General features: G+C 38.1%; 1 protein-coding gene across 1 annotated transcript in view; it reads right to left on the bottom strand.

Annotated features, from left to right (window-relative positions):
* LOC135220298 (chymotrypsinogen B-like) overlaps positions 1-14,361 on the bottom strand; it is a 33,609-nt gene extending 19,248 nt beyond the window's left edge. The window contains exons 1-5 of the mRNA XM_064257549.1: positions 14,253-14,361; positions 12,347-12,518; positions 11,516-11,640; positions 3,848-3,951; positions 283-455 (exon numbers count right to left, since the gene is read on the bottom strand). Of these exons, the coding sequence (XP_064113619.1) occupies positions 283-455; positions 3,848-3,951; positions 11,516-11,640; positions 12,347-12,518; positions 14,253-14,309 (631 nt within the window). The 5' untranslated portion in view covers positions 14,310-14,361. The remainder of the gene's footprint in view (positions 1-282; positions 456-3,847; positions 3,952-11,515; positions 11,641-12,346; positions 12,519-14,252) is intronic.
* Between the last annotated feature and the right edge of the window lie 517 nt (positions 14,362-14,878).

The following is a 14,878-nucleotide window of genomic DNA, read 5'->3' as shown; positions in this document are numbered from 1 at the left end:
GCTACTTCATGGTTTCTTGTAGGCCATATTACTTGAAATTTAAACAAGGAGAGATATTTAATATAATGCCATTAAGTGAACTGTCAGACTGCAGTTCAGAAGAGTTGACAAGGAACTGGAGAGCTATAAATGGTGAGTATGGTCTTAGGTCGAATAATTTGTTGTTCAGTGGGGCTGTGATAGGAAAGCCAGGAGCCACAATTTATCCGTGGGTACCTACATACTCGCTGTCCAAACACAAATCTTTTTCTTAAAAAATGAACTTCATCTAGTACTACTCACTGGCTCCGCAAGTGCTCTGGGGCTGCGCTGTGGTAGGAGGTTGTGGTACGTAAGCTGTGGCAGTACATGTAAATCCCCTGTAATTCCTTTTCCTGTCCGACCGGAACCACATCCTCAAGTAGCTGCCTGAACTGTACCATCTCCTGGGGCCATGGCGAATTCCTCCGCAAAATCTGTTAGTGAGGTACCATTTTTAGTCTTATCTCTTTACCGAGGGTGTAGGTACCCACGGAAAAATTGTGGCTCCTGGCTTCCCTATCACAGCCCCACTGAACAATAAATTATTCGACCTAAGACCATATTCACTGTTTATAGCTCTCCAGTTCCTTGTCAACTTTCCTGAACCGCAGTCTGACAGTTCACTTAACGTCATTACATTATCTACCAATGAACTGATATTTCCAGCTGATTTTCACTGTCCACTGGAGGAAAGTAAGAATTTTGTCTTAGCATTACCTAACGAAGAAACGTTGCAAATCGCAGTATCTATTTACAGGGGCACGGTAAAAGTTGCCGTGTTTTTAGGAGGATAGTGCTAGTTATATATTACAGTACAACTTCTTTTTGATGAATAATATGACCTGTTTTGATGCTACTTATTGACTGTTTAAAGATGTTTTATATGTTTTAGAAAAAAAAACTTTGCTATGTCATGAGGCTGCGATACTTTTCAATTATATTCATCAGAAATTATTTCCAGGTTTATGACTCATGTTCCGGGGTAACGAAGCTTACAACACCTATCCGGAGGAAGAAATATGATTCCCAAAAGGCAAAATAATCAACATTTAAAGTTTTTTTTAATAAAAAACACAATAAAAATGCAGTTTACATAGTTTTCAATACAACTGAAGCATTAAAAGTAAGGTTTTCTCAGGATTGTGGACGATTTTCGATGATGTTCTGGCTTACGATGCGTCTCAAGAACGGAAACCCCGTCATAAACCGGGGACTGCCTACATTTTAGGAAGCCTAGAAGGGTCTCAAATTCCTATATTAATGACAAAAGTATCGGCCAGAAATTCACCGATACTGATACCACAAAAGCTAGCCAATACCACCGATACCGATACTTGGGCACATCCCTACTAAATAAAATTGTTTGTTCTTGTGTCTACCTTTTCCTTGCAATTAAATTTATATCTTCTTATATTGATAGATACTACTTTACATGTTAATGTCCTTTTGGATTTTGCTCAGAGGAATTTAGACTTAATTAAAGAGGCATTTGTCCTTGGGGGGATTTTTTCCTTGGGGGATTTTGTCCTAGAGGGATTTTATCCTCGGGAGATTTTGTCCTCAAGGGATTTTTTCCTTGGGGAGATTTTGTTCTCAGGGGATTTTGTCCTCAAGGGATTTTGTCGTCAGGAGGATTTTTTCCTCACGGGGATTTTTTGCTTTGGGATTTTGTAGTTGGGAGACTTTGTTCTCAGTGGGGATTTTGTTCTCAGAGGATTTTGTCCTCAGGGGATTTTATCCTCGGCGGGATTTTTCCTCAGAGGGATTTTTTCCTCAGGGGGATTTTGTAGTTGGGAGATTTTGGCCTTGGGGAATTTTTTCTCGGAGGGTTTTTACCCTTGTGGGATTTTTTCCTCTGGGATTTTTTCCTAGGGGGATTTTGTTCTCTGGGGATATTTTACTTGGGGCAATTTTGTCCTTGGGTGACTTTGTCTTCGGGAAATTTTGTCCTCTGTATTTTCTCCTCGGAGATTTTTTTCTCCTGGAGTTTTGTCCTCGGGGATTTGGACCTCATGGGATTTTGTCCTCTGGGGGATTTTTTCCTTTGGGGATTTTGTCCTAGGGGATTTTTTCCTTGGTGATTTAGTCCTCAGGGGGTTTTGTCCTCTGGGGATTTTTTTCTCTTGGGATTTTGTCCTCATGGGGATTTTTTCCTTAGGGGCTTTTGTCCTTGAGGATTTTTCCTTAGGTGGATTTTGTTCTCTGGGAATTTTGTCCCCAAGGAATTTTGTCCTCATGGGATTTTTTCCTCTGTGATTTTTTCCTCAAGGGCATTTTGTCCTCGGGGGATTTTTGTCCTCAAGGGCATTTTGTCCTTGGGGGATTTTGTTCTCTAGGGGATTCCTTCCTCGGAGGATTTTGTCCAGGGGGTTTTTGTCCTCAGGGATTTTTTTCCTCGGTGGGATTTGTTTTGTCCTCGGAGATTTTACCCTCAAGAGGATTTGTTTTCTCAGGGGATTACTTCCTTGAGGGGATTTTGTCCTCGGGGTATTTTGTCCCCTCATGGGGGATTCTTTCCTCAGAGGATTTTCTCCTCAGGGATTTTGTCCTCAGGAGGATTTTGGCCTCGGGGTATTTTGCCCTCAAGGGAATTTTGTGCTCGGCAGTTTTTTTCTTCAGGGGATTTTGTCCTTTGAGATTTTGTCCTCAGGGATTTTTTCCTCGGGGATTTTTTCCTAGTGGGATTTTGTCCTTTGAGATTTTTGTCCTAGGGGATGTTGTCCTCATGGGGATTTTTTCCACGGGGGTGGGGGATTTTGTCCCCAGGGGGATTTTGTCCCCAGGGGGATTTTGTCCCCGAGGGAATTTTGTCTTGTTGGGGGAGGGGAGGGATTTTGTTCTCAGGGGGATTTTGTCTTTGCGGGGTTTTGTCATCGGGGGATATTTTTCTCTGGGAGATTTTTTCCTCAGGGGGATTTTTTCCTCGGGCATTTTGTACTCGGGGGGATTTCGTCCTCAGGGATTTTTTCCTTGAGGGGATTTTGTTCTGGGGGGGATTTCTTCCTCGGAGGATTTTGTCCAGGGGGTTTTATCCTCAGAGATTTTTTTCCTTGGGTGATTTTGTCCTCAGGGGGATTTTTACCTTGGGTGATTTTGTCTTGAGGGCAATTTTGTCGTCGGGGGATTTTGTCATCTGGAGGATTATTTCTTCGGGGGGATTTTGTCCTCAGGGGGATTTTGTCCTAGTTCTGAATATATACAATATCTTGTAGTCCTCGGTTAACAAATCAAGAACAGTTTAGATAATTAAATTATGACTGAAGTAATTGTCATTTCCATAACTGTTGATTGGTCAGTTGTCGATACTTTTAGCCCTCTTTCCATCTGCCATTTTTCCTTCGTTAATGATTATCTTGTTTATTGTCTTCTGCATATATTATTGGTTTTGATTGGGTGGGAAAAAAAGAAAACAGAAAATAAGGCGATGGTGAAGGGCAAAAATGTTAATAAGAGAGTTGACTGTTGTTCCTGGTAAAATCGAGCATTGTACGGTAGTATCTATCACCTTAACTTTTCGGGAGTAATTAGCAAAGGAAGTGATTATGTAACAGTAGCACGTTGAATTGTATGCTTGCAAAGAGTTATTTTACGCGTTTTTTGCCTAGTGTTCCAGGTATAAACCAAAATCTCAAATTAGTGAAATCCTAAAGAAAAATAAAGATAATGAAGGCATTAAAAATCGTAGTTGGAAAAAGGGGTCAACTAAACGACAAAAAAAAATTGTAACTGTTCTAAGTTAAACAGCTGTGCGTCTATCAAACAATACAGTGTACTCGCAACTGTGTATGTGGAGTGAAGGCTTAGCTTAGGACCAGGAACAACTTACTTCTGACGATCCAGACGGAGGTAATCCGAACAACGCCGCCTTCTCTTGTTTTGCAATCGGAAGTAGCTGCACGAGACGACGAAGTAGGTGTCAGGATCCGTTCCCTGGAATGAAAAGGAGCTCTTATCAATAATCACGAACGCTGTCTTGAGGACAAGTCCGGTCGGTATCTCCATTTGCCATGATATCTCGTGGAATGGAATGGAATATAGAATTTATGCCAAAGGCCAAGCGCTGGGAAATATTAGGTCATTCAACGCTATAACAGCAGTTGACAGTAAAAGTATTTTCTTAGGTGTAACAGGAGGAAGACCCCGTAGCTGCACTTTTAATCATTGATAGGAGAGGGTGGGGAGTAAGATGAAAAGAAAAAAACATGAACAGAGATACAGTAAAAGGAATGAAAGGGGTTGCATATGAGGGCTGAAGGGACGCTCCAAAGAACTTAGGTATGCCTACAGTGCACCGCGTGAGATGCGCCGACGGTGCTGTCCACCAACAGAAGCATGATACTATCTATCTGGTGGTGCTATCTCAAGCGGCTGTTCTGGAGAGGGACAAGTCAGGGGCAACCAGGTGCGAGTGGTGAGCACCAGCAGCCTCCTGCTCTGCAGCAATGAATTAATACTTCATGAAGAAACTGTTCATTATTTAACCGACGACGAAGTCTGCGATTGAAAGTTGAGACTCCATAACGATGACCTCCGTTCCATGGATTTCAATTTGACCTTCGCACAGAAAAATTCCTTCGGTCGATAACTGCAACCCCTATCGCTCCTTTTACTGTACCTCCGTCCACCCTCTCCTATCGATTGTTTCATAGCGCAAGTGCTAGGTTTTCCTCTCAGTTTCCCTTTCAGCTCTGGATGACCTCATAGGTCCCATCGCGAGGCCTTTGGCCGTAATGATGTCCTCCATTCCATTCACGCAGAGATATGCCGATGGACTTACTTAAGACTTCGAAGAATTCATACAGAGCAAAATATGGAAGAGACAGGGGTAGATGGAGAGGCAGTTTCTAGTAGAACAGAACAAGAAACGCTCAGTGTTTCCGGACACAAGCACTCTTACACCATGTTAGGCCACACCGTAGCTAATTAGGCTCGTTACAAGTAAGCTTTAATGGTGAAATTAAGTATTTTCAAGTACCTGTTTAATGAAGCCTCAGAATTCTTCTCTCTCTCTCTCTCTCTCTCTCTCTCTCTCTCTCTCTCTCTCTCTCTCTCTCTCTCTATTTTGGTCAAGGATGCGAGGAATATATGGTCATTATTGTTTTCTAAACTCCTTGGACCTGATATACTGGAGAACTTTCGAACAATCTTTTGCCTTGAGACAAAGGCCTCTTTGCCCCGTGGGGGGAATGCCAGCAGTGCACCTCACTAGGTGCACTTTGGGCATTACTTATTTAAGGTTCTCTGCAGCGTCACTTCGGCCTCTAGCTGCAACCTCTTTCATTCCTTTAATCTGCTTCCGTTCGCGTAATCTTTTTCGCATCTGAATTCTTTCTCGCATCTCTAGCAGTTGTTTCGTAGTAGTGCAACTGCGAGGGTTTCCTCCTGTTACGCAGCCTTTTAAGTCCCAGTGCTGGCCCTTTTGGCCTGAATTATATTTTCTCTTTCCACGACGAAGTTATGAGATTTCGGCGAAAAAATGTGACCTATGACTACGGGAGAAGAAATAAAATATTTTAAAAAATGTTTAAACAAACTTTTATTATAATGCATTAACAGGTTATACATAAATTTTTTGAGACATCAATATAAAAGCGTGGTCTCTAAGCATGAAAAGAAGTGCTTCCAGAATTAAAAAAAAAAAAAAAAAAAAGCTTTCTTGTAGCACTCCCGTTTCGCGCCCACGCTTTTATTTTTGTAGACATGATTAAAAGTAAGAAAGTCCTGTCTCAAAAAAAAATTTTGTTTAACTTGTCAGTGCATTTTGATAGAAACGTATTTTTGACATTTTTTCTTATTTTTATTTTATAGAAAGTTTTAGTTTTGAAAGAAATTGTAACAGAGTTTTGATTGAAGCTCGAGATCCTGTCGATCCAAAGAAGGTGTGCAAACTCCGCAGAGTTATGAACCTTTCTCCCAAGTCAAAGAAGCTGTGGAAAATTCGAAGTTTCACACAAATCCTGAGATACTCGGAGGTCACTGTGGGGTCATTAGGGGCCACTGATGACCTACTGAGCATTGATGGTTGTATTGTTACTGGAATTGAGTAACCATTGGACAAAGGGAACAGGTCCACAATTGAGTCACAAGTTTTGACACAGACACAAAAGCCGACTTAATAAGAGCATGTCGTAAAACCGGCTCTTATTGGCTGCACTTCAGAGAACAAACAGAGTAATAACAAAGGAGAACATTTGTCGTCCATAAGATTGTGCTATATAAAAGGAGTAAAAAACAATTACTCGAATATCACCTCAGACATAAATCACGAGTCAGAAAGTTTTGAAAAACTTGAGGACAATTCGACTGGTCGCTGAGTCACGGTGCCTTTCTGCTTGCTGATCTCATTGATGAGAATGTGGCTTGAAAGTTTGAAACATTATCTGACTTTGTAAGACGTTTGCATTCACTCAGGGTTCATAGCTTGGGCCAAACCAGTCTCTCATACACATCAGCCTAATCAACCAAAGAAATATGTAGTAAAAATGAGATTTTGCCACCCCCAAAAACCTCACCTTTTAAATAAAAACGTCCCCCCCCCCCACCCCTCAACCAGATTAACGATAAAAGCTCCCAGATCAGTCATCTTTAACAGGAAAATCAGCTTTTCCAGCAGCACGAGTTTAGATAGTATTATGGAAGTCATAAAATAAATGTTTTATGTTATTTATCCCAACCAATTCTGGGACTCTTTCATCTGTTTGAGATTTAGGCAGGAGCCCACAACAGACAAAAATTTCGAAAGAAAGAATTATATTTGTATGTGCATATGTATAATTAGAAAATTTATGAAGAATGACTGCAAATCTCTACCATCCTCAAGATTCCCTGAAGACAGGAGCAGCCCCATTGGAGACAAGAATGTCTCCAGAATCAAAAAGCGTCAGGGGTCAGATTAAAGAAACAAGGGAAAACTCAATGTCTATCGATATGGAGAACCTACGAAGTGAACTGAAGGAAAATCGAATTTTGGTTAGAAAAGAGAGACTCGTGGATGCTTTTTGGAAGAGAGAATTCTACAAGATCAGTGCAGTTACTTAGCTGGTGAGTGAAAAGGACTCTGCTTTTATCGAAGAAAATGAACTTGCAGCAGAAGAGGAAACGGGGCACTGTCGACGTTGGAAATCAAAGAAGTACGAGTATTGTGGGGGATATCATTCCTGGAGATGGCGGCAGAGGCATCTCAGTGACTGAGAGGTGCAGCGGTCGGTCGGGCGTGAGGTAAGTTCGGTGCCTTTTGCATATGAGAAACCGCTGTTTTGCTGCTTTTGTGTACATATTTCGTTTATGCTGCAATGGCAATCTCTGGTGTGGCGTAAAAACCCCGTAAGATCATTGCCTACATAATATGCGAAATGGGATTTCCTTTCCAGATTGGTGACCACCACCATCTGAGGAGAGCAGTATTGCCTCAGGTATTTGCTGTATTTCTCCAGAGTGCAGTTTGGAAGGCTTTCCACCTTCAACCACGGATTGATTGCCTTGTACAATGACTGGTTTCGGGACTCTGCTGAGGAGCCGAGAAAGGGAAAGGGCCCATCCCTGGTCAAAATAAACCCCCATTTCGATGACGCTCTGTTGGCGAGGATGCCGCAGGGGTGAGATCACTCTGATCAGCAAAGGCCACAAATCTATATATCTATTCACACACACACACACACACACACACACACACACACACACACATATATATATATATATATATTATATATTATATATATATATATATTACCTAAGCCACTGGGAAACTTCATAATGAAATGACAGAGTCAAGTACTTTATTTTTAATACATCTTCGAGGCAGAGAGATGTGTTAAAAATACTAGAAAGTACTTGGCACTGCCGTTTCATTTTGTTGTGATTTGTGTGTGTGTGTGTATATATATATATATATATATATATATATATATATATATATATATATATATATAGTATATATATATATATATATATATATATATATATATATATAGTATATATATATATATATATATATATATATATATATATATATATATATACTTAAAAATCACAATAGATGCACGTGACTTCATTGCATAAGCGAATTCCACGGGACAATGACAGACAGGAGGTCGGTACTAAACTCTCTCCTGTTTATTCAGGCATCGTCGGGGCACAAATGAAATACAGTTGGAAAGGAGGTTACAAGGTAAACAAAAAGATAAAAAAATACCAGATGCTTAACTGTCAAAAGGGTAGAAATCAAAGAGATAATGTAGAATAATACGGCATCATCGGTCACAAACTAAAACCATACATTTAACCATAAGAGATACGGAAGCTTAGCCAATGCAAAATCCAAGAACATGTATAAACTTTCATTGTGTTGCTTATATTTATCAACAGTTTTTTTAATTATGAAGTTATCGAGTTTAAACAGACCAAGACTTAAATTTAAGGCACTTCCATTATTTGACTTGATGACATAATATTCATTGACTTTCCTTTTTAACTGTTTATTGACGCTGAGATTAAAACTTTATGATGTTGCCTTGAAACTTAAATACCCAAGGACTTTTGTAGATGTGGCATGGAAAAGAGCTAGGAAGCATTTTATTGAGCTAATGACAAACTTGACTTTAGCAAACATAACATAACATTCTTAAATTACTTTATCATGAAAGTTTTTAAGAATACCCAAAATTTTAAAGCTTTTCAACAGATATGTTTTTGGGAATTTTATTGTTAAGAATTTAGTAATAAAAAATTCTCCTAATGATGTTTCTGGCAGCATATATGACATTCCTTGTAAAAAGTATGATAAAATATACTATGGACAAACTGGAAAATCCCTTTCACAACGAATCGAACAGCACCAATATTCAGTGAGGCCTGGTAAAATATCGAATGCATTATTCCGTACACATGAGAAATGTAGAGCATCCTATTAACTGGAGTGAAGCAAGGTCCTTAGACCCGCGTAGCAATCAATTAAAAGGAATATTATTGAATCTTGTGCCATCAAGTCAAATAACGGAAGAATTCTAAATTTAAGTCTTGGTTTGTTTAAACTCGATACCTTCATGATTAAAAAAGACTGTTGATAAATATAAGCAACACAATTAATATATTAAATTGTATACATGTTTTTAGATTTTGCATTGGCTAAGCTTCCGCATCTCTTATGGTTAAGTGTATGGTTTTAGTTTGTGATCACTTGATGCTGGATTATCCAAGATTATTTCTTTGATTTTTACCCTTTTTACAATTAACCATCTGGTATGCTTGATCCTTTTGTTTACCTTGTAGCCTCCTTTCCAACTGTATTTCATTTGTGGCCCGACGATGCCCCAATAAACAGGAGAAAGAGCTTGGTACTCACCTTCTGCCTGCCATATTCCTGTAGTATTCTTTTACATATATATATATATATATATATTATATATATATATATATATATATATATATATATATTATCTATATTCCTGCCACAGCCATCAAAAATCACTCATCTGGTTCTTCATTTACTCTTAGACTTTGTTGTGACAAGCATATTCATAAACTACGAAGGATTAAAAAGTTAATATGGCATTGTAGTTCATAATAATTATATATATATTATATATATATATATATATATATAATATATATATATCATATATGTATATATATATATATAATATAGATTATATATATATATATATATTATCTATATATATATATATATATATATATATATATATATATATATATATATATATGACTACAATGCCACATTAACTTTTTAATTCCTTCGTAGTTTCTGAATATGCTTGTCACAACAAAGCCTAAGATGTAAATGAAGAACCAGATGAAGGATTTTTGATGGCTGTGGCAGGAATCGAACCTACTAGCGTCAGAATTTCTTCATTTTGTTTCTTTATTTGGATCTTAGGCTTCCTGGTGACAAGTGTATTCAAATAGTCATGCAATCGAGAGGTTAGGAATGCATTTGGTCATTACAATGGACACATTTCCTAACATTGTAATCTGAAGAACAACTGGTTTTTAAATATGGAGAAGGAAATTTGAGTCGCAGGCGGAGCTAAAACAGATAATATATGGGCGAATGTTTTTGAGACTCGTGTAGGGCGAGCTTAATTAAGCCTTTTATTCCTTTGTCTACGGCTTTCAATTTTTGATACTTGGCCGTTTCAGTCTAAAGTCATAAATCCTGGTTTTGTTTTTCAATATATATATTATACATATATATGTATATATATATATATATAATATATATATATAATATATATATCTTATATATAAAGTATATATATATATAGATAGATAGATAGATAGCTGCAATTCCGAAGTAAGACCTCCTTTGCAAAATCATCAGTTTCTGATCTCATATTTAGTGCCTGTTGCAGGAGCTGCCCTATACCACCTATCAGTCTCGATATACCGAAGGTCCGCCTTTATTTTCCTCCCGGAAACTTTTGAAGACATTGCAGAGGAAGTACTTCCTTTAAAGGGAGATCTACGTTGTCTTCACCATACAGTATGAAGGGTAACGCTGTTCAAAATCGATGCCACATTTGCGATAGATACAAGTTTTTTCTCTCTTTTTTTTCTTTTTTTATCTTGTGGTAATGGGAAGTGAATGGGGGAAACCCATATAAGAATTCTTTTGGAATGATTATTCAGTAAACTTTGCATACTGCGAATTTCGCATATTTGACACCACTGAATTATTCTACCTTCGCTCCGCGATCCCAGTCGATTTTGGCTTTACTATAGTCAGTCTTTCCTGCTGATCAAGGTCCGTGGAATTTGTTTCTGATGACGCGTCTGCAGTCGTTACGACCAAAGCGACTCTTAGTGACGTTTCTCCAGACGGACGACCCCACCCGGCCGGACCTGGTATCAGTCCAGTCGTACAGCCAAAGACCCCTTAAATAGATATTTAAGGGGTCTATGCGTACAGCCTTCATGACTATAGTAGTCGTGTTGTTACATTTTCCATGTATTACATAATCGTGTTTTTACATTTTCCATGTATTATATAGTCGTGTTTTTACATTTTCCGTGTATTATATAGTCGTGTTTTTACATTTTCCGTGTATTATATAGTCGTGTTTTTACATTTTCCGTGTATTATATAGTCGTGTTTTTAAACATTTTTCCGTGTATTATATAGTCGTGTTTTTACATGTTCCGTGTGTTATATATCGTGTTTTTACTTTTTTCCGTGTGTTATCTATCGTGTTTTTACATTTTTCCGTGTGTTATATAGTCGTGTTTTTACATTTTCCGTGTATTATATAGTCGTGTTTTTACATTTTCCGTGTGTTATATAGTCGTGTTTTTACATTTTCCGTGTGTTATATAGTCGTGTTTTTACATTTTCCATATACTACTAAGTATTGACGATTTAAAACTGATTTAGGTAGAGCTCATACATAGATGTCTGTATGGTGCACAGAAAAAAAAAAAACTAATGAAATGAACAACCAAATGAAAAACGGAAGTCAACAATGAGATCAGCGAAGCTTACCCGCAAGGCCCACCCGCAGCTTGTATTCGGTCCATACATCTGCGGGAATCTTGGACTTTTGAAGGTGACCACGTCCCTGTCACCCATCATGTGCACATAGGAGGAGCGGCTGCAGGAAAGCGTCGCTGTCAGGGAGACACAAAAATCACTCTGGTATCTTCTCCAGAATTTCTTATTTCTTCTGTTCATTTTTCGCTTTTGACCAGAAGGCCTTTTTATTTTTTCCGTCGCCGAAATTGACAGAGGAGAAAACCAGGATAAATTATTCCCTGGGTTAAAGAGGTAACAGGATGTTAAATTCAGGGCTTCATCCTTTAGAGTTACAAGTGAAAGAATATTGGATTTGACATTCTGAACTGCCCAAAAAATTGTACCACCTTGCTACTATACATGTATAATTAATTATATGTATAATATATTCTGAATTACCCGAACCTATATATTATGTATATGATTGCAAAGAAAGGTTTAAATGGGAAGAAGTTTCAAGAGAATCATCGTTTTCTACAACATAAATTAATTATCAATTCATACCACCAAGGAAGGTATCTGACTCATATAAAAAAGGAAAAAATGGAACATTCACTTTGTGAATTGGCAAAAATTTTCACTTTTATATTTAACTTTTCTACTTTTCTGCTGCTTTCCTCCTAGAACTTACTTTGTATAAAAGAAATTCAAAGAAAAAAATAGGACCGTAAGGTTACAAGTGGATAAATTTCAGCAAAGAAAATAACTTTAATTCGGCTTCCTCCACCCACCCAGACTTCTTTTCCATTAACGAGCCAGGCACCGACACCGGTGATAAAGTAACAGTAATTGACTCATTACCAGCAGCAGCTTTCGTCATTTTTTCTGAAGCCACTTTGCGTCCAGACTTTGCTGCGGTCAAGTCACTAGCGCTGGAGGGATGGTCGTCGTTGATCGTGTCTTTAGCTGGTATGTCTCCTCTGGGCTCCAGTGGGGGATGTTTTGGAGGTGTCGGTCCATCCTCGTGACTTCCCTGTTGGGGAAATGATTCGTTTGCTCTAATCTTAGTGAAATAAACTGGAATGAAAACAGTCGACACCACTCCACTCCTGACTTTCTGTCAGTCCATCTCTTCCTCCAGTGACTCAGTTTTCGTCTGACCCGGACTGACAAAGACCGAGAGCCTACTCGTTCCAGTAGCCTTCGCTCTTGGAAGACTTTCATTGCCTAGATTTTTCCATAAGAATGTCGAAAATTAAATTCAGTCGTTTTGATTCTGTTGAGGCCTTACGAAATATTACTTTTCGTACATCCTTTGTGTCTGCTTCAGAAGTCAAATTTATAATGTGGCAGTATTACGATTTTGACCCCGGGAATGTTAAGAGCCACCAGAAGTTACAATAAGTTCCAAGTCGATCTGACAGAAAACTCCCTAAGTGCAAAAGTCAGTGAACGGGTAACCTCAAGCCTTATTATAGTCCAAACCCAATGAAAACGAGAAAAATGATGCAGAATGGTGAAGGACAGGGCTTAACTAAGAGAGAAAAATAGAGTTTTCAGCCTCTTAAAGTTAGGAAGGTTACAAAAGTCAGGGAAAACAGATGTAAGAAGTGGATTCCAAAAATTGGCAGTAGAAGGTGAGAAACAGTCACTGAATCGTCTCATCCCAAGAGAATGACTCAAGCTTAGCTTCCATAGAGGCGACCTTTTGCTAGCACGGGCCCTTGCTCAAAATTTAGTAAGATGTTTCAGGGGATAAAGTGGCCTGATGTGAATCTACAGTCTCTAACTAACCATCAGAAAAGTGACGGCACAAAGGGTAACAGTTGCCTTAGCTATTCTGACGTTAGGTCTTAATGACCATAATTATAGGTCGAACCTAGATATTTACTCTGCTGGAATGACGTCTTTTGTGGGAAGCATCCAGTCAGGATCAAACAAATAATCTTTTGAGGTTTTATCCGAATCTGTAGAAGTCAGACATAGACGACCATTCACTTTGATGATCTTTTGCCAGGTCAGTCTTATAGAATTTATCTTTACGTATTGTTAATTAAAAAATCAATACAGAACATATAAAAATCAAAATAGTATAATTTTTTGGCGAAAATTCTTGAACATTCTCAAATTAAAGTTTTAGAAACCACCGAGTGAGAACCAGGAAAAGTCAAACTTACAGAGCATCTATTGTTTATTAATACTTTAGTCATTCCATTATTTCACAAGAATCGCCAGATGTATTACCGAGAAGCGCCCCTTCAATAAAATTCTGATTAATATCGTCAAAAAACGTTATTGGAATTTGGACCCCTTTTAGAAATCTTTCGATATAGGCGCAAAGTCAGTCTCAGATATTCAGGATCTGTGAAATTGTTTACAGAATTTGCCTGTCATGAAATGCTCTTGACAATTGCTGAGTCCAAACCTATAGAGATTTCCTTCTCGTGAGAATGCTAGCAGTCACTGCCAAAATAGAGTAAAAAAATTAACTTTTATGTCAGTCTTCTACATTAATAGTCGAATGTAGCGCTAAAAGTGTTATCACTTCTTTAATCAAAGGCTGTGGAGAGTTTTCTTAAAGTCAAGACTTTCAGCAAAGCTTTACAATAAGAAAGTCTTCCTAAACATTACTGAAAGTCATTGAAAGTCAGTATTACAACTTTCATTATATATATATATATATATATATATATATATATATATATATATATATATATATATATATATCAAGATCATCCTTGACCATTGTTCAAAAGTTGAAACTCACGGCAGCAGTCGCGGTGCCTATCAGGAGAGCTGCCAGCAGCAGCAACTTCGTAGCCATACTGAGGAAATCTCGTCCTGAGGTCGTCCTGCGTAGTGTGCGATACGGTAAAGGGCGATAATATATACCCGTGCGAGAACGCTTACAGCGACATGAGTTCCATATATCATTTGGGTCGTTACCTCTCGATTTGCATCGACAAAAATTCCGAAGGGTTCATTATCTGGAATTAGCATGAAGACGTCTTCATTAATTATCATTAATTAATCATATTTATAGTTAAGTGTGTTACCTAAGGGCAGAGTTGTTGAATCCAAATTCTGTCTCTGATTAAACGATGTTGTTTCATTTTGTTTAGGTATTTTAAATTCTCCAAAAATTTTGCTTGCTAACTTCAGTTTGAAAATACAAAACGTAATAGATATGTTATAGATGCAAAACAGTCATCAGTGAAAAATAAGGGAAACTGTAAGCAGAAACTCGATTTCAGTAATATGTATATAAATGGATGTATGTTTGCATGTATGCATGTAGTATGTTCCAGCATAACTCTTAAATGCATTGAGCAATTCCAACCAAACTTAGTATACATATAACTTATATCTGGAAAGAATACTGTGGGGTAAGAC

The sequence above is a fragment of the Macrobrachium nipponense genome, chromosome 1 (genome assembly GCF_015104395.2).
Source record: "Macrobrachium nipponense isolate FS-2020 chromosome 1, ASM1510439v2, whole genome shotgun sequence".
NCBI lineage: Eukaryota > Metazoa > Arthropoda > Malacostraca > Decapoda > Palaemonidae > Macrobrachium > Macrobrachium nipponense.
Note: the sequence above shows the minus strand (reverse complement) of the source record. Positions and strands in the feature narration are given on the sequence as shown.